Below are 25,481 nucleotides of genomic sequence, written 5' to 3'. Positions count from 1 at the left end.
ATTTTGTATTTACATATTATAGGTATTAACTCCTCATATTCATGGTTTGATGATGTTTTATAATATTCTTTATTTTTAAGAATTATTTTCTATTTACTCATTGGAGAGGGAGAGCAGGGGATGGAGGGGGGGAGACACACCCCAGAGCACTGATCAACTCTAGCTTATGGTGGTGCTGGATACTGAACCTGGGACTTTAGATCCTCAGAGAAGACTCTTCTGCATAATCATTATGCTGTTTTTCCAAGCCTTGGAATTCCTTTTTTATTTTGTGTTTTCAATGACTTTGTCAAATATTAGTTAACAAAAAATATAATTGGGCTTATTTCTGGGCTCTTTATTTTATTCCACTGATCTCTTTTTTTATGTCATGATATTATAGGTAGAGGACTTTAATTATTATGGATTCTTTTATTCCGTAGATACAATATACATTTCCTTTTATTTGTGTCTTCTTCAGTCTCTTTCATCAGTTTGTTGTAGTTTTCAGGGCAAATAACTTTCACAGTTATATTTAATCTAAGGATTATATTGCTTTGATGCCTTTGGAAATTGGATTTCTTTATTATTTTCTTTCAGTTTCTTGTTAGTATCTGTAAATGCAACTGAATTTTTATTGTTGATTTTGTATTTTACAACATTATTGTTATGTTCTAAAAACATTCAGAAATACTTTACCTGTATATTTTTTAATTTCTCTGTAATTATTATTAGCTATAACTAGAAAAATATGTCAACATTTATTTAGTACCTTCTTTAAAATCAGTGCAAAAAAAAATCATGGTAAAATAAATGAGATAGGAAACATTTTGCAGACTCTGTCATGATTCCATCTGGACTTCCCTGAACAGATAACCTCACCAATGTGTCCTGGTGAGCCATACCCCACTAGAAAAGATAAAAACAGGCTGGGGAGGTATGAATCAACCTGCCAATGCCCATGTCCAGTAGGGAAGCAATTACAGAAGCCAGAACTCCCACCTTCTGCAACCCAAAAAATTATTTTGATCCATACTCCTGGTGGGAGAGAAATGATGGGGGTGGGGGGGTGGGGGAGAGATGATCAGGACTTCTGAACCTTAACTCTACCAGGACTCAGAGAGAGAAGTAAAAGGGAGGGACCTTTGGGTGTAATAATAGGTGTATGTGTGACTTGGAAAGGAAAAGAAGATAGGGCCATAGGAGGGGAAAAAAAGTGGTGGTGGGGAAATATATACCAATATAGACAGTTGTAGAAATAAGGGGGCTGGGCAGTGGTACAGCAGGCTAAGCACACATGGTTCAATGTGCAGGGAAGGACTGGCTAAAGGATCCCAGTTTGAGCCCCTGACTTCCAGCCTTCAGGGGGGTCGCTTCACAGGTAGTGAAGCAGGTCTGCTGGTATTTATCTTTCTCTCCCCCTCTCTGTGTTCCCCTCTTGTCTCGATTTCTGTTTTATCCAACAACAACAACAGCAATAACAACAATAAGGATGAGAAGGATGGTCTCCAAGAGCAGCGGTTTCATGGTACAGGCATTGAGCCCCAGCCATAACCCTGGAGGCGAAAGAAAGAAAGAAAGAAAGAAAGAAAGAAAGAAAGAAAGAAAGAAAGAAAGAAAGGGAGGTTAACCCATGTCTGCAGCCTTAAGAGAACTGCTGTAGCTTACAATGAAGGGACTAGAGATCCAGAACTCTGGTGGTGGGAATGGTGCAGAGTTGTACCCTGTTATCTTGTAATTTTGCAAATCAATATTAAATAACTAAAAAAAATTGTTTTTTTAAACAGAATAAATGCATTTTAAAAAGTTAGAAAAAAAGCCTTTTAACCTAGTTGAAAGTTTTTTTTAAATGAATAAGGCCAGGAGAGATAGCTTAATGGTTATGAAAAATCTGTTGATTTATAGATATACCAAAAAATAATGACATATATTTCTTTTCATATGAGACAAGAAAAGGGGAGGGGAGAGAGATCAGAAAGCAGTGAACCTTGCATGGAGCTATGTCCTCCAAAGGAGCACACTTTCCTAGTGCATATTGAAGAGCTAGATAGGTTACTCATTATTTTGTCAGTTCTGATTAATCTGCCTCATATCTTCAACTACTATGTAGTGATTTAAGGAATAGTGTGTATTACAATAGACAGTTCCCTATCAATGGCCATGTAGGTTAATACAAGGTCTTTAACCACTGAGTAAAAACAAAAAAAAATACTACAATGAATAGTATAAGACATACTAAACATATATCTCTTGCTTATCAAATTCACATATAAGCATCCTCTTTACCCACTGAATCTAGCCATCTTAGTTACAAATGAGAGAGAAGACTAGACATATCTAACAAATCAAAAGAAGTTGTGTACTTCTACACACAGTATCACTTGTGAGAGTCCATCTGTCTAAATATGAAGATTTCTTACTTGATAATTCTATGGACTGGAAGGATCAATCACCTGGATAATGTTCCTCCTTTGTCATAAACAAGACCAGTTTTAAGCCTGGTCTCAAGTGCACTGAAGGATGCTTCAGTGCTCTGGTGTCTTTCTTGATATCTCTCTCTTTCTCTCTCTCTCTCTCTCTCTCTCTCTCTCTGTTATTGTCTATGCGGTTAAAAAAAAAAGCCTTTTTGGAGCAGAGAAACCCCAGTGGTAACAGAGAGAGAGATACGGAGATAAAATTTCAGGCTTACTATACTTTAGAAATACAGTAATTGATTATATAGTAAAATAATTTTATATACACATGATACACTTTTACCTTTGTTTTTCTTTGTTATTCACACGTTATCATAATATTCCCAGAACAGTTTATGGAATTTTAATGTTAATTAGATGGTTTTCTTATGTATCCAAAGAACAGAGTCCTGTTTCTGTTGTTTTTTTTAGTACCTAAGCCCTAGCAAAACAAATAAACAAAAGAAAATATTGATGATTGTAAAAACAAATAAAATCAAGCAGAGTCTTATGGATGTCACATACGTATCAAAACACATAAGAAAACCGATCCAGAAAGAATGGCTTTGTGTTGTAACTCTGAATACCAATCTCCAACTTTAGAATTCAAAGTCAAAACTGGAGCTAGCTTAGGATGCTTACCCACTTATTTAGATAAAAATTATATCCCTGTCCAAAAGTGGATCTTTGAAGTCAATGGAAAAACTCATGCTCAGGTTACCCTGAGATTTATTCTGCCCACAGAATTCTCTTCTGACTCACACCTGCCACTCTCTACTAAGAACATTTTAGGACAAGCTACATATATGTCCTTTGAGGCTATTCAGGAAATGAGGAAATTTACAGCAGTCCTAGCAAAGAATGAATGATTTGATTCCTCTTTGGAGAATAAAAATAATTAAGCAAAAATAAACCAATTTTCTTCATTTTTGCCTTTTAAGTGGAATGTAATAAGTAGGAATTGAACATATAAACCCTTATTGTTGTCACTGGAGCTTCACTAATTTGAGCACATATTTCAGAAAGAGATGGAAGGATAGAGGGGGGAAGAGAAAGACAAACGATGGAACTGAAATTTCCCTCACTGTGGTAGGGGTCAATCGTGAACCTGAGCATGGCAAAAATGCTCCCAGTAGAGCTATCTTGTCAGTAATAAAACTTAATTCAAAGCCAGAATTTCCTTATGGGTTAAACCATTATCCTCCAATAAAACTATTTGGAAAAAAAACACTATTTATAGCATCTTTAAGGGAAGATATTAGTTATTACTCCCCACTATGTAATTTTTAATTTTTTACACATGATATTATTGATTAAATATATCCAAAAGTTTTATAGTTGAACAAAATAAATATGGCAAATAGAAGACAGCAACTTGGTTTTTAAATTTTCTCCAAGGATATATAGAAATGCAGAGGAATAAAACTAAAAACTGATTTATTCAGTTTGATTTGAATTTTTGACGTTGACTGGTTGTATTATCTTTAGATTCTGGTGATGAATTCATATGAAAAACTTCACAACATCTGGAAGAAAAAGATTTAGCAACTTTCTGATTCTTTAAACTGAATTATTTTAAGAAAGGAAAGTCTAGAATGAGGAATTTATCATAAAATGAAACATATAATGATAATATGAGATTTCATGCTAGTCCAATTGGCCATAGATCAAATAACTCAGGAGAAATTGGGCCAAGTCTTTTGCTAAAAGGTCTCTTTCTTTTATGAGTAGGAGTATTACCATCTCAGAATATCTAGTAAGTGAGTATGGAACCAAAGACACTGTGGGGGCCAGAACCTTGGATTCTGAATCAGGAAATCTTAGTTCTATTCTTGGCTTGGTTTTAATTTATTATAACTGTCTATGTGAAGCCATAACTCACTGGCAAGAAGAGCAGTCAGACAACACTGTATTTGCTAAACGAAATATTCACTATTTAGAAACATCCAACATCCGGGTATTTTAATGATTTGTTGTTCTCTATCAAATTCTTGGCATTAGGAAAACAGAGTCTATGTGTCTCGAAGGGAGTCACCCTTCCTTTTAGACTTCACATTTGCCTAGTCTGTAAAATATCCCATAGCTTGCACTTCCTCCAGACCCTAGTGCGTGCGTGTGTGCGTGTGTTGTGCTTTGTGTTGTTTAAATAAATGCCACCTGAAGAAAGAGAAAGCTTGCGGGGAAAAAGGTCAGTGGAAATTTTATACATATTGTCCATGTATGTGTCCAATTGTTATCAACAGGGCTTACCCGCTCTGAGCCAACTTTTCAAATAGAGAGATAGATAGAGACACCATGGCACACACAGAGGCTTGTCCCAGGGCCTTACTACTCCCATATGGTGTATTTGAAGGCTTGAATGTGGGTTACTTGCAGGACAAAGCAGTCGTCCTTTCAGGTGAGTTATTTTGCTGTCTCTTCTGTTCACAAGATTCTATTCAAGAAAACTCCTGAACAACATGTCCCCTTGAAGTCCCTATTTATTTCCACCAGAGACTACTGCCATAAAAGTGACTTCACTGCCCTGGAACTAAATAGCTGGAATTTACTCTGGAGTTTAACAAGGAGCATCTTTCAGATTTCCCAGTAAGCCTCATGTAGATTGCCATTATTAAGGTATTTGTTTGCCAGCAGGGCTATTATTCGAGCTTGGACCCTGTGGGACAAATCCACTACTCCCAGCAGTCATTTTTTTTCTTTATTTTTCTCTACTTCTGTCTTTTTAAATAGAGATAAAGAGAAATAGACTGGGGGGGGGGGGAAGGTTACCTATAACACTGCTTCACTACTTGTGAAATTTCCCCTGTTGCAGCACTATCAACTTTGAGAATAAATCAAATTTAAAAAATTATCTTCTAAATTTTCCTCACTATCTACTGGCCTGTGTGTGAAAAAAATACAACTGAAAATGTATTTCAAAGTAGCCATATATATTGGCTTTGCCTTGATAACAGCTGATTACAGTCTTAATATTACTTAATATATCTGTTCTTAGTGCATAGGCAGATATTGGGAAGGAATCCAAAATTATGCTACTGATTTAATGTCAGTTTAGAGTCAGCTAAATTATTTTCTTTTATTTAATTTATTTATTCCCTTTTATTGCCCTTGTTGTTTTATTGTTGTAATTATTATTGTTGTAGTCATTGTTGGATAGGATAGAGAGAAATGGAGAGAGGAGGGGGAAGACAGAGAGAGGGAGAGAAAGATAGACATCTGCAGAACTGCTTCACCGCTTATGAAGCAACTCCCCTGCAGGTGGGGAGCCAGGGCTCAAACCGGGATCCTTATGCCGGTCCTTGCACTTTGCGCCACCTGCACTTAACCCACTGTGCTACAGCCCGACTCCCAATTCTTTTCTTTGTTTAAAGTAAATGGAGTTGGGGTAGATAGCATAACGGTTATACAAACAGACAGTCATGCCTGAGGCTCCCATACCTTAGGTTCAGTTCCCCACATCACCATAATCCAGAGCTGAAAAATAAAAATAAAATGGAATGTGGCTGCCTGAAAGGTGGCACTGCAGATAAAACACAGGATTCTCTGGTGTGAAGTCCCAAATTCAGTCTCCAGTGTTACATGTATCACAGTGATACTCTGGCTCTTCCTTCTATCTCTCATAAGTAAATAAATCTTTTAAAAGTAGATTGTGACTTAAAAGCCATAGTCTTCTTAATTATTGTTAATTTAAAAAGTGAAAAAGAATAGCCAGTTCATATTCTAAACAAGTGCTTATTCTTAACACTGTGTTTAAGATTGCATATAAAATATGTGGCAGTTGTTTCCTCTGTACCTGGGTCAGAGGACAGGTAGAATAGTATATTAAATTCTGGGCCCTATTAATTGGGTTATTGTATTATGTCAACCAGAAAATAGTAAACAGCTAAGAAGAATTTTAAAATCTATAATATAATAAAAGAAACAGTATGATTTGGTCAGAAAAGGGAAAAAGCAGCACAACATAATTCTTCAAATATTCTAAAGGCTATTCATAGAGTAGATATTACTTCTACTATCTAGTTCTGGAGGAAGAAAGTAGAACATAAGAAGATGGCAGAATGTGACCCCATACCATTTCTGAAACTTATAACTGTAAAAATATAAAAATAGGCTGATTTTTAAAAAAATATATTTATAAAAAAGGAAACACTGACAAACCCATAGGATAAGAGGGGTGCAACTCCACATGATTCCCACCACCAGAACGCCATATCTCATCCCATCCCCATAGATGATCAATAAATATTGCAAATAAATCATCACTAAAAGTGTAAAGAACTGGACAAGATCTTCAGAAGTTTCTTGCAATTAATTGTGGTCATTGATGTTCTTATAAGACACGAATTCTATATATTTAAAGGAATAGATACTATGAAGAGAGGATCTGTTATTTCTAAATTAGCATTAAATTAAAAATTATGCTTCAAAAGTAAAACGAAAGGATGGAAGAAGATTGAAATAAGGTTAGAGACAGTCAAACTCTTCAGGTCAGTTTACCAATGAAGCAATTATTTGGATTAAAAAAATTATTGGAATTCATAATTTGTCACCTTGAAATGAGAATACTGAATAACCATTGCCCTGTACTTCCAGATTTCTAAAATCACATCTATTAGATGAAATATTCAAGTGACTTAACATGTATCTTAAAGAAATTTGTAGGGCCAGGCAGTGGCGCCCCTGGTTAAGTGCACACATTATAGTGAGCAAGGAACCAGGTTCAAGCCCCTGGTCCCCACCAGCAGGGGGAAAGCTTTATGAGTGGTAAAGCAAAGCTGCAGGTGTTTCTGTCTCTACCTCTCTATCTTCCCCTCCCCTCTCAATTTCTCTGTCTCTATCTAATAAATAAATAGATATTTTAAAAAGAAATTTGTTTTGACTTTTATAGAGATTTAAATATAAAGGAATGCTATCATAGCAAAGTTTAAGCAATTTTACAAACATAATTGTTAATGTAGTCACTAGTAGGAGAGAAGAGAATTCACCAGAGGATCAGTAAAATTTAATCTATAATTTGGCTGAACTTTATCAGGGCAATAAATGCAAAATATAAGAAAATAATTTAATTAATTGTTTAATTAAATAAATTAATTTACTAAACAATTATATTATTTTAATACAGTTTACACTAAGGAAGCTTCAATTACAACTATTGGTTTATCTGTAATTGTTACTATTCTTGTCAAATTCTAAGAACAATTCTCCATCCTACTGATTCTCATTCCTTATGTGTGTTGGGCCCATGTACACATCAATTAACAAAAGACAATCATTTGCATCCTCTCTGTATTTCAAAATATATACGGTGATTTCAGATCACCTATAGGAGTAATTAAACTAAAGAAACTGGCACATGACTACAATTCAGGGTGTTCTTTTTATTTGGAGATCCAGTTCCCAAACATCTGATAAAAAACACTGTAACCCACACGCTTTCTATTTCACATCACGATGCTATCCTTTTCCTCGTTGATATCGAAATATGTAGAACCTTGCTATAAGCACTATATTGTAATTGTGAGTCAGACTTCAGCATAAAAGGGACCATGAACTGAAAAAATACTTAAGCACTAAAAGAACCATAAAGTGAAAAACTAATGTTAAGATAAATGGAACTATTCAGCATGTGAAAGTTATATGACCTTAACATGAAGTATGGTCAGGCTCCAAAATTGGTAGTCAACACATTAATTCTATACCCTACTACTTTACAGTATAGCCTAGTGATTTCTAAGAGTTTTCTACTGGATTCTTTTTATTATTATTATTTATAACATGGAAACTCTGTCAAGACCATAGGATAAGAGGGGTATAGTTCCTACCACCAGAACTCCCATCCCCTCCCCTGATAGCTTTCCTATTCTTTAACCCTCTGGGAGTATGGACCCAGGGTCATTATGGGGTGCAGAAGGCAGAAGGTCTGACTTCTGTAATTGCTTCCCCTCTGAACATGAACATTGGCAGGTCGATCCATATTCTCAACCTGTCTCTCCCTTTCCCTAGTGGGGCAAAGATCTAAGGAAGTGGGGCTCCAGGACATATTGGTGGGGTCGTCTGCACAGGAAAGTCAGGTTGGCATCATGGTAGCATCTGAAACCTGGTGACTGAAAAAGATTTAACATATAAACCCAAACAAATTGTTGATTAATCATGAACCTAAATGCTGGAGTATTACAGATGAAGATTTGGGGTCTCCAATTTGGAAATAGCTAATAGGTCTATGACTTTATTGGTTTTTTCCAGATCCTTATATCTTATATGCAGGTGGACCAAGGTTATTGTCTGGGGGGATGGTGTCATGGCTGGTAAAAGGGCTAGAAAGCTGGATCAGGGAAGAGAGTAGCTCCCAAATATGGGAAGGGTGTATAAATATTGTTGACTGTAAACCCCATCAATTTGATCTGGGGCCCATATTCAGCTTTGGAGCCTATGAACCCTCTACATCGCTGCAGGTCTGAGCTCATATTCTGTGGTCATGAGTAGGAACATTCCAAGCTGCCACAATTTTAGCCTCCCTTCAGATGGAACATTCTCTACCATTTTTGATCCACATTGAGAGCAAAGTCCTATGGGGGCCCCCAAAGGGGTCCATTTTGTTGTTCCTGATGGAGATGACCAGTGATAATGGAGAGAGGGGTATATTCAAGGTCTAGACTCATTGTGTTTTTGTGGGAATACCAAGATTCCCCGACTAGGGCCCCAGCTGATGCGGTGGCCTGATAGTGACTAAAGAGTGATCATTAAAGTATTCCAGTTCCCTCAACCCGTATTTTTTAAAGTCTTAATTATAAAAGGATGTTGAATCTTGCTGAAAGCTTTCTCAGCATCTGTTTAAATAATCATGTTGTTGTTGTTGTTTTCCTATTTTTAATGCAGTGAACTACATTGATCGACTTATATAGGTTGAACAAAGTTTGCGTCACTGGGATCAATCTCACTTGGTCATGGTGTACCATTTTTTAACGTGTTGTTGAATCTAGTTTGTCAAGATTCTGTGAAGAATTTTTACATCTATAATCATCAGGGATATGGTTCTGTACTTACCCATTTTTATTGTTGCATCTTTTGGTATTAAGGTAGTCTTAGCTTCATAGAGACTGTTAGAGTATTCCTGTACTTTCAGTTTTCTGGAAGAGCTTGAAGAGTGTAGGTAAAAGTGCCTCCGTGAAAGTGTTTTAAAACTCGTTAGTAACTATTGTTCCATTTAATGATGTCCTATAGATATCTAAGGATGTTTTAATTCTTTTATTCTCTTTTCTTATTTTTCCCGTTTGTCTTTGGAGTTCTCTGCCTCATCCTCAATCTTCCTTATTTGATTTTCAGCCTCTGTCAATCCTCTAATGAGCCCCTCACTTGTACTCCATAGTTCAGCTTTCATAGCTCCTTATTTAGCTAATGTGGCCTCTTAGCTAACTAACTCTAGTTTAGTTACTGTGGTCATTAATTCAGCTTTTGCAGCCTTTAGTTCTTTGCTTTCTGTTTTAGTTTGTCTCATGAATTCACTTTGATCTTGGAGTTTTCCACTATTGGTTTATTTCTCTGGGTTTACAGAGGATTGAAGTATTTGGGTGGCTTATCTTTATCCTTTGTATTTGGAACATATTTAGGGTTTCTGTTTTGATGCCTTGGTGAAGTTGGAAGAGAAGGGGAAGGAGCTTTCTTTCTTCTCATTGTCATTTGCTGTCTTTCAATGGTCTGTGTTAGGGAATCTTTCCTTCATAGGACCTCAGCAAGGGCAGGTTCTTTTTGGAGTCAACTTTTCTCTGCTTTGATAGTTTGCTGTGCTAGGACTGTTGTAACTGTCTGAGAGAAGTCATATTCCTCCAAAATGTTTAGCTAAGAAGAGGAATAGATTTATTCTAGGCCCTTTGTAATCTGTGTGGTGGTGGGTGGATTGGATTGGGCCCATTTATCTTCCCAAATGTGGTTGGACTAGGGAGCGAACAGATAATCAAACTGGTTGTCAATATGTAATGATAAGTATAAAAGTATAAGAATTATAGTAGTGGTGAGGGAGATATTTCAGTTTGTGGGATGGCATACTTGTGTGCCTGGAACTGTCTTTCATATGAATTTGTCAACTTCAATTGACTGTCTTCCCATGATTAACAATAAATATTTCATCTCTTACTCACAAATGCATTTTTTTTCATTTAATAATGCTTTGCCCAACACAGCTAACTGTAGGGAGGAGAAAATAAAAGAAATGTTTGTATCTTGGCTATGTTACAGAAATATTGAGGACTTTAGTAACTGGCAACTTCACATATTAAGAATATCTTCTGGGGGGGCCATGTGGTGGTGCACCTGGTTAAGCACACACATTACCATGTGCAAGGACCCAAGTTCTAGCCCCTGGTCCCCACCTACAGAGGTAAAGCTCCATGAGCTCGCTCTCTCTCTCTCTATCACCTCCTCTTCGCTCAATTGCTCTCTGCTTTTAAATAAAAACATAAAAAGAATAGAATGTCCTCCTCAGGGATTATAGTGGCAACATGAAATGACAGCTTTACTGTTGAAGTCAACCTAGTCAAAACTCACAAATATACACTTCTGTTTGCAGGTATGAGACATTTGTTAGGATTTATTCATTGACAAATGAAAGATTAGAGCTTTATTAGTTATAAGTCCTTGATTTCTAAATACAATGACATCAAATAATTTAATTTGTAGTGAACTCTTATTTTGTGAAGTTATGTGAACGTGTAGCAAGTAATAGTCTATGTAGGCAATACTTCAAGCTGAATATAGTGGATGGTAAAGAAGGGAGCATATATGAATGGAATTGAAAGGAAGTTGGTTTAATTTTCTAGGAGTATACTGTAAGCTACACTTATTTGTCTTCAACCTTTTTGGCAGATTAATGTAGATAATCTATCACTCATTCTATGGTATATAATTGTTTTTAAAACTCAATCTCAGGATTCAGTTAACTCAAAGACATTGATTCATTTTAAAATTTTTAAATCTTTATTTATTTATTGGATAGAGACAGCCAGAAATTGATAAGGAAGGGAGAGATAGAAAAGGAGACAGACAGAGAGACACCTGCAGCACTGCTTTACTACTTACAAAGTTTTTCCTCTGCAGGTGGGGACTGGGGGCTCAAACCTGGGTCCTTGTACATTGCAACATGTGCACTCAACCAGGTGCACCACCACCTGACCCCCTCAAAGACATTGATTCTAAGACTACTGCTAAGTCTAGGACAACTGAGGTTATACCACTTTATCCAAAGTTAATAGCTAAAACAAATATATTATGGTTTAAGAAAGGTGCTATTTTACTGGATCCTGGTAATGTAATTAATAGTATTCTTTAAAATAAGTGTAGTGTCTATGTTGTATGTCTTCCAGGAAAACATATGTAATTTTTGTGTTTGAAGATATTAAAATTGGGAAATGAAAGACAATCTAACAAAAAACAAACAAAAGAACATCATATAGGGCTGTAGAGAAGAAAAAAACATTATATTTCTAAAAACAGTTTTTTAAGAGAAGAACATTACAAATAGTGCTGCTATGAACATAAAACTCTTCCGATAACTATTTTTGTGTTCGTTGGACAAATCCCTAGGAGATGATTTGGTGGGTCACATATTCCACTTCTAGTTTTCTGAGGAATCTCTAGACTTTTCCACCTTGGAAACAACATGAATATTTAGTAACAGATGAATTGCTTAAAAAGTTGCAATGGGACTGGGTGTGTGCTCATCTGGTAGAGTGTACACATTAGCATGTGCAAGGATGCAAGTTTGAACTGCATCTGCAGGGGGAAGGTTTCACAAAGAATGGAGCAGTGCTACATATGTTTCTCCTCCCTGTCACATCTATAAAGAAAAAAGTAATAAAAGTGACCATCAGAAATAATGGAGTGGATTTGTATAGGCTCTGAGCCCAGTATTAACTATGGGAAAGAAAGAAAGAAAGAAAGAAAGAAAGAAAGAAAGAAAGAAAGAAAGAAAGAAAGAAAGAAAGAAAGAGAGAGAGAAAGAAAGAGAGGGAGGAAAAGGAGAAGGGAAGGAAGGAAGGAAAAGGAGAAGGAAGGAAGGAAGGAAGGAAGGAAGGAAGGAAGGAAGGAAGGAAGGAAGGAAGGAAGGAGAAGGGAAGGGAGAAGGGAGGAAGGAACAAAGGAAGGAAGGAATGAAGGAGGAAGGGAGAGAGAGAAAGAAAGAGAAGGAAGGAGATATATATATATATGTCCAATTGTGCACCTGGTTAAAGCCCATAGTACTATGTACAAGAACCCTTGTTCAAGCCCTTGCTTCCCACCTGCAGTAGAGACACTGCACAAGTGGTGAGTGTCTATCTTTCTCTTTCCCTCCCCTTTCAATTTCTCTCTGTCCTATTTAATAAAGTAGGAAAGAAAAAGGGAAAAAATGGCCTCCTCAAGCAATGGATTCATAGTGCCAGGAGGTGCCGTATCAATGACCCTGGAAGCAAAAAAGGGAGGAGGGAAGGAGAAAAGGGTATTGGGGTTCATATACACACTGGATACTAATTTGCTGTGGGAAATTATGAAGCCTTTTTTGTTACACCTTTGATGGAACTTGAAAGAACCTTGTTAAGTGAAATCAGCCTGAAGGAGATGGATGACCACTAAATGACCTGACTATAGGTGGAGTTTAAGAAACAAGGAAGGGAAGACACAGGGTGCAACTGACACTAGTTGTGACCTCTTGAAACAGATCTAAGGCCTTTAAATCGTAAGATGAGAGAAGATTTGAGAACCCAGTGCACAATGGTAGAGGAAGACTTCAGTTGGAGGTGGGAGACAGTGTGTACATACCTATTATGGGAAGTAAACAAACTGTACTCATGTGGCAACAATTGCCTTATAAGGCATTCTTTCTCCAATAAAGTGACCTAAAACATCAAAAAATAAAAGAGAAGGGATTATATAAGAAAGTACATTGGGAGTAATTAAGGGAATTTGCAGTTGTATTTTGTTTCATTTTGTGAATTATTTAGACAAGAATTAAACTGAGGGGCCATGTGGTGGTGCACCTGGTTAAATGCACACATTATAGTGTGCAAAGACTCAGGTTCAAGCCCCTGGTCCCCACCTGCTCGGGGAAAGCTTGATGAGTGGTGAGGGGGTGCTGCAGGTCTCTTTCCCTCTGTATATTCCCCTTCCTCTTGATTCCCTCTCTATATTCCCCTTTCTCTTGATTTCTGGCTGTCTCTATCAAATAAAGATAATAATGAAAAATTGTTTTAAAGAATTAAACCAAACAATCAATCTCTAATATTTTGGGGGGCTTATATTTAAAATTTAAGTAAATTTTTACAATAAATCATGCTTTTTTTGAATATTAAAAATTCCTGGGGGCCAGGCAGTAGCACAGTGGGTTAAGCACACATAGCACAAAGCTCTAGGACCTCCGTAAGGATCCCGGTTCGAGCCCCTGGCTCCCCACCTGCAAGGAGGTCACTTCACAAGTGGTGAAGCAGGTCTGCAGGTGTCTTTCTCTCCTTCTCTCTGTCTCCCCTCCTCTCTCCATTTCTTTCTGTCCAATCCAATAACAATAACAACAATACTAATAACGACAACAACAATAAACAATAAGAGCAACAAAAGGGAAAAAAATAGCCTCCAGGAACACTGGATTTGTGGTACAGGGAACCAAGCCACAGCAGTAACCCTGGAGTAAAAAAAAAAAAAAAATCCTATAGAATTAAGGTATATGAAGTAAATAATATTTATGTCTGTTTGTTTGAAAATATTCTGAATGGGAGTCGGGCTGTAGTGCAGCGGGCTAAGCGCAGATGGCGCAAAGCACAAGGACCGCATAAGGATCCCGGTTCGAACCCCGACTCCCCACCTGCAGGGGAGTCGCTTCACAGGCGGTGAAGCAGGTCTGCAGGTGTCTATCTCTCCTCCTCTCTGTCTTCCCCTCCCTCTCTCCATTTCTCTCTGTCCTATCCAACAACAATAACTACAACAATAAAACAACAAGGGCAGCAAAAGGGAATAAATAAATAAAATAAATATAAAAAATATATTCTGAATGCAAAATTTATGCATAGTCATAGTCAAATCTTCATTTAAGCAATAAAGAACAGGGAAAGGCAATTGAAGTAATAATTACAATATTTAGAAGGATGTGACATTTCTCAGAAAATTTAATTTATTCCCCAAACTAATGCCTCTGTGTAAACAAGACTAGTCATTTTAAATTAACATTATCTTTAAACCAAGCATGAGTTCAGTTTACTAAACTAACATAACAGTTTAATTAATGAAAGATTCATTAACATAATTGAATAAGCTAGTTTTTAACATTTAAATAATTATCTGTAATAGTGGCAATTTATTCTAGCTATGTGAAATATAGAGACCCTTAAAATTCAGTAAACCTTCAAAATTACCCTAAACGGTGGTTTACCCTTTGTGATTATGGAATTTAATACGATTAAAAAATGACAAAGACAAAGACGTTATTCAGTCAGTCAGTTATTACTCCACACAACTAAATCCATCATTTACACAAAAGATCCAACCTACTCCCTTGTACTTACGTGGCTTGGCCTTCTGTTATAACATATTTTCCCTTTGGAGTAACCACTGAAGGTCCTCTCAAAGTAAATTTTATCCAAATGAAATCATAGACGAAATTATCTTAGAAGTGAGAAGATTGCATTGTGAGTCACAAATAATGATTTACCTCAGAAGTACTGGCCCTGAAGTCATATATCCCTCAATATTTCAATATTTGTTTCTAAAGAACTTTACTGTGCTGTCTATGGTTATCTTTTCCATCTAACATGCTACCAAATCCTGATAACTTGTACAACACAGGTAATTTTGGAGGATTTCTAATACTAACTGGGTTTATTTGAACACATAAGAATAGTCAGTAGTCATAATCAAATAAGAATCTGATCAGTAAAAACGTTAGCTATTCCTACAAGAATAGTATTTTATAAATATGTACTTATAAATAATTATATACTTATAAACAATTCAGAATAAGTAATCATGATAATTTATACAAATCTATATACTCGTGGGATTCTTTTTCCTCCCAAAGCATGTGAAAGAAAATTATATATATATATATATATATATATATATATATATATATATATATGCAAAACTTGAAGCCCAGTAGATAAATGGCACCATGCAAAACCAAGTCAGCTGGAAACTTACAAAACTTACCTTGTTTGATTCTTTTCTCATTTTTATTAAGTTTGTAAATGTTCTTGGGGCTGGGTGATGGCAAATCTGGTTTGTTAAGTACCCACATTACAGTGCAGAGTCAGGTTCAAGCCCCCAGTTCCAACCTGCAGCAGGGGGGGAGTTTTACAAGTGGTGAAACATTTCAGAGGTGTCTCTCTTTCTCTCTCCTTCTTTATACCCCCTCCTCTCCATTTCTCTCTGTCTCTATTATTAAATAAGTAAATAAGTAAATAAATAAAATATTAAAATAGTAATTTAAAATTACTATTAAATTTTAAGCTTTAAAATTAAATGTTTTAAAATATATTGTCATACACATCTTTAAATACTCAACCATAACCATTAGTATATTACAACTTTTGTACAGGAGCAAAACAGTAAGATATTACTCTTCCAAGAATTAATCATTGAAAAATAATAAGTATGCTTTAGTACTTATTGATGTTATACTTCTTTTTTGGTTATACTTTGCTGCAGAAAATATATATTTAAGTATTCATGCAAAATGCTTTTTTGGCAGCAAGTCAGTATCTTCCCATTGAAAAGTCCATTGATGATAAATGATAAAGCTTCCTCTGCCTGTTAAGTAAAAGAATGCCTATTTATTCAGTGTCCTTTTTGTCACATTGAAGAACAGGGAACTTTTTTATTCTTCCTAAAAAAATGGCCTTTCAGTTTCAGTAACAATATGTTCTGTTCCTCAGGAAATAAAAGAAGACCGAGATAGGGCGAGGCTGGACTCCATGGTGCTGCTGATTATGAAACTGGACCAACTTGACCAGGACATTGAGAATGCTCTCAGTACCAGTTCCTCTCCATCCAGCACACCAACAAACCTGCGGCGACAAGTTCCTGTGAGCTTTCCATTTTCACTTCTTTGCTCGTAACAAAGATAGCTCTTTATTACACATGGTCCCTACTGCTAATGAACCATTTTTGGTGGAAACATATACCTAATAGTATCCCATAAAGATCATGCATATTTTCATGTGGAATTCATAGAAGTATATGATTAAAAAATACATTATTATCAGTTAGATAAGAAAGAAGATCAGAGTAGAGGAGATAGAACAATGATTATGAAAAAGATTTTCTTGCCCAGATTCAATCTCCTGCACCACTATAATCCAGAGCTAAGCAGTGATCTGATCTCTGCCATCATCTCCCAAGCCCCACTCCTCTGTATGTGTGTGCGCGCGCGCGTGCGTGTGTGTGTGTGTGTGTGTGTGTGTGTGTGTGTGTGTGTGTGTGTATGTTTGTGGTTGTGCTTCACAGGTGGTGGAACAGGTCTGCAGGTGTCTGTCTTTCTTTCCCCTGCTCTGTCTTCCCTTCCTCTCTTGATTTTTCTCTGTCCTGCCCAACAACAGCGACAGCAATAACAACAATATCAACAATGATAAACAACAAGGGCAACAAAAGGGGTGAAAAATAGCCTCCAGGAGCAGTTGATTCATAGTGCAAGCACAGAGCCCCAGTGATAACCCTGGAGGAAAAAAAAAGTTGTATGTGCTAGAGGTGGGATAAAAACCCAGTCAGTCTTGATCTAGAGTCATGTCCTTTAATTGATCTGCTAAAATGTCTTCTGTGGATTACTATATGAGAATATGATCACTTGAGGGAAAAAGAATATCTTTAATTAGGAGTGAATAGAGGCTAGCAAAATAGTTCATGGAATACCATGCTACTTTGCCATATTCATGACCCATGTTTAAGCCCAATCTCCACCTCACTAAAGGAAGAGTTGGTGCTAACTAATGACTTATTGAGAAGAGCAAATGAAAACGTATGTGAAATGTACAGATGTAGCACACCTAGTGGTACACATATGCAAGGACCCAGGTTAAGCTTCACAAATGATGAAACAGATCTGCAGATGTCTGTCTTTCTCTCTCCCTCTCTAGCCCCACTCCCCTCTAAATTTCTTATTCTGACCTACAAAATAAAAAATAAAATAAAATAAAATGGGAAAAATGACTTCCAGGAGCAGTAGATTGGAAGCACCTAGCCCAATAACCCTGGAGGCAGAAAGAAAAAAAGGAGAGGGGAGGGGAGGAGAGGAAGAGAAAAAAAAGGGGGGGCCAGGAGGTGGTGCACCTGGTTAAGTGCTCACATCACAGTGCACAAAGACCTAGGTTCAAGCCCCTGGTCCCCACCTGCAGGGGGGAAGCTTTATGATTGGTAACATAGAACTGCAAATGTCTCTCTGTCTCTTTCCCTCTCTATCTCCCCTTCCCCTCTCAATTGCTCTCTGTCTCTATCCAGTATTAAATAAATAAAATATTTTTAAAAGATAGAAAGAGAAAGGTAAATTAATGCCACAAAATCCTGTTATAAATGTTGAAAATTAATGACAAATTACCTACTATTATGACTTTGTATTCAATGATATAAAATATCTCCTTTTTATAGTCATCCTTTTGATGTTAATCAGTTTAAATTTTTAATAAATGATGTTGTTTGTATTTTCCTTGTTAGAAAAAAAAAGATGGATCCTGATCTGACGTCACTTCAGGAATGCGAAATTTTGATAGAGTTATGTGTTATATATAAATGCATTTAAAGACTATATTACCTTCTATATTCAGTATCATTATACTGAATATATACCTTTTATACCCATTAATTTTATCTCTGTAGCCATCTTTTTATTGTTTTTAATTGAACCTACTGAGGTATAAGTGGCATGTAACACCATACAAGTTTAATGCATATACCATGATTTGATAAAAAAGATCTTGGAAAAAAAAAATGATTGCCATAGTAAGGTTAACACATCCATTATTTCACATAATTACAATTTTATTTCATATGTCTAGTGATAATATTTCATATCTATCTTTCAACAACTTTCAAGATAATAGTACGCTGTTATCTATAGTTGCCATACTGAATATTAGAGGCCTAGAACATATTCATATTATCTATCACTATAAGTTGAGGCCTTCTGACCAACATCTCCCCATTGTCCCACCCTCAGTTATTGGAATCTACCTTTTCTCTCTCAATTATTTTTTAATTTTTTTAAATTTGATTTTCCCCCTTTTGTTGCCATTGTTGTTTTGTTGTTGTAGTTATTGTTGTTTTTATTGATGTTGTCGTTGGATAGAACAGAGCGAAATGGAGAGAGGAGGGGAAGACAGAGAGGGGGAGAGAAAGATAGACACCTGTAGACCTGCTTCATCTCCTGTGAAGCGACTCCTCTTCAGGTGGGGAGCCAGGGGCTCGACCAGGATCCTTAAGCTGGTCCTTGCGCTTTATGCCACGTGCGCTTAACCCGCTGAGCTACCTCCTGGCCCCCCAAACCTTTTCTCTCTCTGTTTTATATGATGCCTTCAGGTTTCATCTTTGTTGTTGAAAATGGCAGAAACTCCTTTCTATAGCTGTATAATATATATAATATTAATCATGGCACAGTTTTTTTAAATCCATTCATCAATCAAAACACTAAAGTTTTGAACACTATATTATTTAATGTTATTTCCAATTTTCTACCTACTGTGAATAAGACTTCGATGAACATGGGGATTTAATTTCGTTTGGATAGGTAACCAGTAGTGGTGACCCTGGATAATAACATAGTTGTTATTTTAATTATTTTGACAACCCTCTCTACTGCTTCCTATAGTGGCAGCACCAATTTGGGAATTGTGTGGAGTTGTACCCCACTTATCCTATGTTTTTTGTCACAGTGTTTCCTTTTTATAAATAAAAATAAAATTCCTACTAACAAACAGTGCACTAGGACTCCTTTTCCCCACATTCTCACCAAAGTTTATTATAACTTGTCTTTTTTATAATAGACATTCTAACATGTGTGATATGATATTTCACTCTGGTTTTGGTTTTTATTTCCCTTGTGTTTGGCAGTGTTGAGTATTTTTAATGGACTTACTGGCCATGTATATGCTTGTATGAAAAAATATATATCTGTTGAGTCACTATGCCTGTTTTTTATGATATTTGTGTTCTTTTGTTATGAAATTTTATGAGTTCCTCATAGATTTTGGCTAGAAATTCTTTTCTCATTTATGGCTTATAAATATTTTGCTCCATGTTAAGGTTGGCTCTTCATTGTATCACTGAGAGTTTTTTGGGTTTTTTTACTGTAAATATTTTTATTCTGATGTATTTTTTACCTATTCACTTTCTTATGCTTGTACTTTGATGAGATACCCAAAACGAGTGTAGAACTTTGCCCCTATGTTTTCTCCTAGAAGTAATACTATTTCAGTTTTTGCATTATGTCTTAAATTAATTTTGGGTTAATTATTGTGAGTAGAATAAGATAGGGACCCCCTTAATCCTTTTTTCATATAAATATTAAATTTTCAAATACCATTAATTGAAATGAGCATTCTTTGCTCTTCTGTCAAATAGTAGTTAATTGTACAAATAGTCCTTACTTAGTGACTATTATTAGATTCCATTCCTAAAACCCAGTTGATAAATGAATTTGTCAATAAATAAGGAACAGTCTGTCCCTTTCTAGTATTTCAGGGATAAAGAGCCATGCTAGTAGTGGATTTGTCAGTTATCTTTGGAAAATTTAATATCAGCTTTGAGTCATTTAAATGTGTTTTTAATGTTTATTTGGTAGTGTATTTCTGTGATATATAATTTTAAAAATAAACGATAGAAGTTGCACCATGGTGTGAACAATAAAGTGCAAAGAGGTAGATGAAAAACACTAATATAATATACTCTGGCCTGTCGTGGGAATGAAACTGAAACTGAAACTGAAACTGAGAGAGGTGATGTGAAATGAGTTGTTTGAAGCTGATCTGCTGCACTGCCATTTGTCAGATATTGCCACTGTACCAACTCATCAGAGAGATAATAATAACTTTGGTTGATAAAGATAAATAGGTCACTAGGTAAGGATTAACTTAGTGTATTTAATTCTGGTCTTCTTTATGTGTCTTTATTGGGGATGGGTTCATGGTTTACAATATAGTCTTTAAATTTTACTTATATTAATTAATTATTTAATAGTACAGAGAGAAATTATGAGGGAAGGTGGAGGTAGAGAGTCAGAGAGAGAGAGAGAACTGATCTCCTCTTCACCACTTGTGAAGCTTCCCTCCTGTATGTGGAGACCAGGGACTCAAACCCAAGTCCTTGAGCTTTACTGGGTGAGCCACTGCCTGGCCCCCTAGTATAGTCTTTAACACAGAAGCACAGCCTCTCATCTCCTCTTGATTGCTGTATAAGGGACACATAAGGACCTCAGTGTCCCTTCATTTTGTCCCTTGTCCACCTTCAGAGGAAGTTGCTTTGCTTTAGTGTAATAACACCACACCCAGTCCAAGTTTCACCTTATGTCCTCTTACTATCCTTTATTCTTACATTCCTCATATAAGTGAGATCATTAGGTATTGGTCTTTCTCTTTCTGGATTGCCTCATTCAGCACAATGCCTTCAAGTTCTGACCACAATATTGCAAAGGACATAGCCTCATCATTTTTAATAGGTATATTGTACTCTATTGTGTATGTGTACCACAACTTTCATAGTGATTCATATATTGTTCGACACCTAGATAGCTTCCAAATTTGGGCTATTACAAACTTTGCTGCAATGAAAAATTGTGTGACTAGATCTTTGTGGATAGGTGTTTTTTTGTTTTCCCTAGGTATATTCCCTGGAGAGAGACCCTGAGTCATAAGGTAGATCCAATTCTTGAGTTCTGATGAATTCCCAGACTGTTTTGCATAGGACTTGGACCAATTTACATTCTCAAGAGCTATGTGGCCTTTTTTGTAAACACCATACTTTTTGATTACTACAGTATAATATTGTTAAAACCAGGATGTGTAATACATTTAGCACTGTATCTTTTCCCTGGATTAATTTGGTTATTCAGAGTCCTTTGTTGTTCATTTTGGATTTTTAGCATTGTTTTGTCTATTTCTAGGGAAAATGTCACTGTCATTTGTCTAGGAATTACATTGAATTTGTAAAATATTTTGGGATCAGGGGCTTGAACCTGGCTTCTTGTGCTTGGTAACTTATGCACTCAACTTTGTACATCATTGCCAGGCCCCAAGTTATTTCTTCTTCTCTTTAAATTATTTTATTATTATTGATTTAACATTGACTTAAAAAATGTAAGATTTCAGAGACATGGTTTTACATATACACCAACTTTTTTGTTTTACTTTGTCTGTCTGTTTTTAAAGAGAGGCCAGAGCACTGGCCAGCTCTGGATTTATAGTGGTCTTTAATAGTTTCTTTGGGGTCTACATGATATAAAAATTCGTCTTATCAAACAGATAATTTAATTATTACTTTTCAATGTAATGCCTTTTTTTTCATTGCCATGTTTGATTAATCTGGATGGAACCTGCGGCTTTATGTTGAATAGTAGTAGTAATAATGCGCACCCTCATATTATTTCAAGAAAATCTATTTGAAGGAAAAGTTTTCAGCTTTTCACATTGATTATGATGTTAATTGTGGTTTATCATGTATGGTCTTTATTATGTTGAGATAATTTCTTTTTATGCTAAGTTTTTAGTGTTATTATTATAAAAGAAATCTGAATTTTTATCAAATATCGAATCATATGACTGTTACTATGGTATATTACATTAATTGAATGTGTATGTTGGACCATCCTTGTATTCCAGGAATAAATCCAACTAGCTTACATTGAATGATCTTTCTAATGTATTCTTGAATTTATTTTTCTGGAATTTTATTGAGGAGCTTTTAATAGATTTATCAGAATGATTAACCTGTAACTTTCTTTTTTACTATACTATATCCAGGTTTGGTATCAGGGTAATACTGATCTTATAAGTGAGTCTGAGAGTGTTCTTTCCTCTTCAGCTTTTTGGAAGAGTTTGATAACATTGACATTTATTATTCTTTAAGTGTTTAGTTGAATTTACAAGCAAAATTATCTAGCATTTAACTTTTCTTTTAAATTGAATCCATTCAATGATATGTACACTTACTCTCTCCCTCTGCATGTTCCTCATACTACCTTTTCTTTGTGCTTTCAGGCCACCATCTGATACCAAGTAAACATTTGCTATGTTAAGTCTACTCCCTTAGTAGGAGGTATTATTTAGCAATCACATTCAGGCTTACCAGATCACCCCATTGTGTACTACTGTTAAGAAGACATAGTGATACTAAAAATATTTTAATAATATTTAATAAAGATGTATATATATATTCTTTAATCACTATGAACTCTACGAGTGTATACTATAGTGTGTAAGGTCCCAGGTTCAAGCCTCTGGTCCCCACCTGCAGGAGGAAAGCTTCACCAGTGGTGAAGTAGAACTGTGGGTGTTTCTCTGTCTCTCTCCCTTTCTAACTGCCCCTCTCCTCTTCAGTTTCTGTCTGTCTCTATCCAATAATTAATTAATTAATTAATTTAAAAATGAGGGAGAGAGACAGAACACCTGCAGCCCTGCTTCACCACTTGTGAAGCTACCCCCCTGCAGGTTGGGAGTGGGGACTTGAACCTGGTCCTTGCACACTGGAACATGTGCACTTAACCAGGTGCTCCACCACTCACACTGACAAATTCTTGACTGTTTACTGTAGCACCTAACTTTGTCCACTACCACTTCCAATTCAAAATAAACTGTTAATTTACCAAAGCAGTGCATTACCTCTTTCTCTTGATTATAGATGTTGTGTCACTGTCAGCTATTAGGAACTCTGTTGTGCCATTATGTGTGGAGAAAAGGAGGTGGAAAAGTGACAGTGGCAGGAATAAAAAACTGTAGGGAGTTTTTACGAGCACTTCATCCCAATTCATTTATTTTTAGGATCTGGAGTCAGGATCTGAGAGTGGAGCAGATATCGTTTCAATAAATCAAACACAGATTAATGTGTCTTCTAATGCCGAGTCCATTGATCTACCAGCTTCCACTCCAGTGGCCGATTCTGGAACTAAACCCAAGACTATGGTAAGTTGTAAATGATAAAAATCAGTTTCAACATGAATGGCTGATGATAGCCACATAAAATTGGTATTTCATCCATTCAACAGGGAAGAAATATTGTTTGTAGTTTTAGTTGTAATCTTGAGAATAATTAATAAATGATACCCCAACATAAATAGCTTGTTGGCTGTGTCAGTGATAACACAGTACATCAATAAACCAAGTGGCAAACGCTAGAAGAAGAATAAACCAAGTAATTCCCTAATTACAAATACTGTTATTAGTTTTTGTTGTTGAATACTCAGAACTTTAAAGAAACAGGAATACAAAATTTGAAAATAATACTGAATTGCAGTATTATTCTGACCAAACCGAAAAGTATCTTTCTAAGTTTAGATAAATTAATTATAGATAAATAGGTACACATACATACAGACATAAAGTCAGGTCATACATTTTCTGTGTGAATTTAATGACCTAAGACATATGAAGTGCTTAGTGAGCTTCTTGAAACATAGTAACCAAATATATAAATGCAAGTTATTATTATTACAAAATTTTATTGACTATGCAATACTTCCAAGGCAAAGTAAAATACCACATAGAATAATATTGAGTGGTAAGTTGTGAATAAAAGACATTTTCCTTTAAGTAAAAAGTTGAGCTGCAACAAGAAAGCAGTACTTGACTCTAAAAGGTAACATTATGGAGGAAGTAATTACTACTTCAAATATCTAACGTCCCAGCAGCTCCAAAATAACCTTTCCTAGTTTCGTGAAAATCATAGTGTTGTATTATTTATTTTAAATTCCCATGTTAGCATAACACAGAGAAATCAGTTTAGATTACTTGTTAGACTGCCTCTAAAATAAAAAGGGAATCCTGAAAGAAGATTCAGAAGAGAGTACTTCAGTTTACAGCATGGTAGATGTGTTCAATTGGAAGAATTCCTAGAGCATTTTTATTAGATAAATAAGGATTGAAAATCTAATATGTAGCATACACTATGGACTATGGAAAAGACTCAGTAACTCAATAAAACACATTGATTCAAAAATATTATGGTCTGTCAAGGTTATGTGTGCATGAGAACAGTGAAAAGCAACCACCTGTTGTATGGACATTGGTAATGATGTATATGTATTGAGATTTGGAGGAACCAACAATAAGTAGGATCATGTCTTGTTCAAGTTTGACTTTTTTTTTTTATTTGTTATAGTTAGTTATTGATGTCGTCGTTGTTGTATAGGACAGAGAGAAATGGAGAGAGGAGAAGACAGAGACGGGGAGAGAAAGATAGACACCAGCAGACCTGCTTCTCCGCTTGTGAAGCTACTCCCTTGCAGGTGTGGATTCGGGGGCTCCAACCGGGATCCTTACACTGGTCCTTGCACTTGGAGCCACCTGCGCTTAACCTGCTGCGCTACTGCCCAACTAGCTCTCTTCTTGTTTCTTAAATTCTGCCCACCGGTGAGATCATCTCATATTCATTCTTCTCTTTCTGGATTATCTCACTTAACTTGTCAAAGTTTCACCTTCTGTTTTACCTCTTTTCTCTTTTCATAAGTTCCACATTTAAGTAATAGCATCTGGAGAAATGCCATTACTCCATGACACACTAGGGGAGGAAGGTTAGCCAAAGATTATATTTCACAATTGTTTCTAAATTTGGTTCTGCTTCAGCATAATTTTATAAGCTGCAGTTGCTCAAAACTCACTATAAAAAATGGAAAAGGAGGAGAATAGAGAAAGATTGCAGGTCTCCAGTGATAAGAATATTCTACTCTAAGACAACCAAAACTTCTCTTTTTTTATTTCTTTATTGGGGGATTAATAATTTACAGTTGACAGTAAAATACAGTAGTTTGTACTTGCATAACATTTCCCAGTTTTCCATATAACAATTCAATCCCCACTAGGTCCTCGTCAACCAAAACTTCTTAATGCATCTTGCCTGCCA

At 36.0% G+C, this 25,481-nt stretch overlaps 1 protein-coding gene across 6 annotated transcripts in view; it reads left to right on the top strand.

Moving 5' to 3' along the window:
• The window catches only part of DLC1 (DLC1 Rho GTPase activating protein), a 438,486-nt gene that overhangs the window by 106,733 nt on the left and 306,272 nt on the right, over positions 1 to 25,481 (top strand). For all 6 annotated transcript variants that reach the window (XM_060183257.1, XM_060183263.1, XM_007519949.2 and 3 more), the window contains exons 3-4: positions 16,322 to 16,471; positions 23,405 to 23,545. In XM_060183257.1, the coding sequence (XP_060039240.1) occupies positions 16,322 to 16,471; positions 23,405 to 23,545 (291 nt within the window). The remainder of the gene's footprint in view (positions 1 to 16,321; positions 16,472 to 23,404; positions 23,546 to 25,481) is intronic.

The sequence above is a fragment of the Erinaceus europaeus genome, chromosome 2 (assembly GCF_950295315.1).
Source record: "Erinaceus europaeus chromosome 2, mEriEur2.1, whole genome shotgun sequence".
Lineage (NCBI taxonomy): Eukaryota > Metazoa > Chordata > Mammalia > Eulipotyphla > Erinaceidae > Erinaceus > Erinaceus europaeus.
The sequence above is the reverse complement of the archived record's forward strand: the minus strand, read 5'-3'. Positions and strand labels throughout refer to the sequence as shown.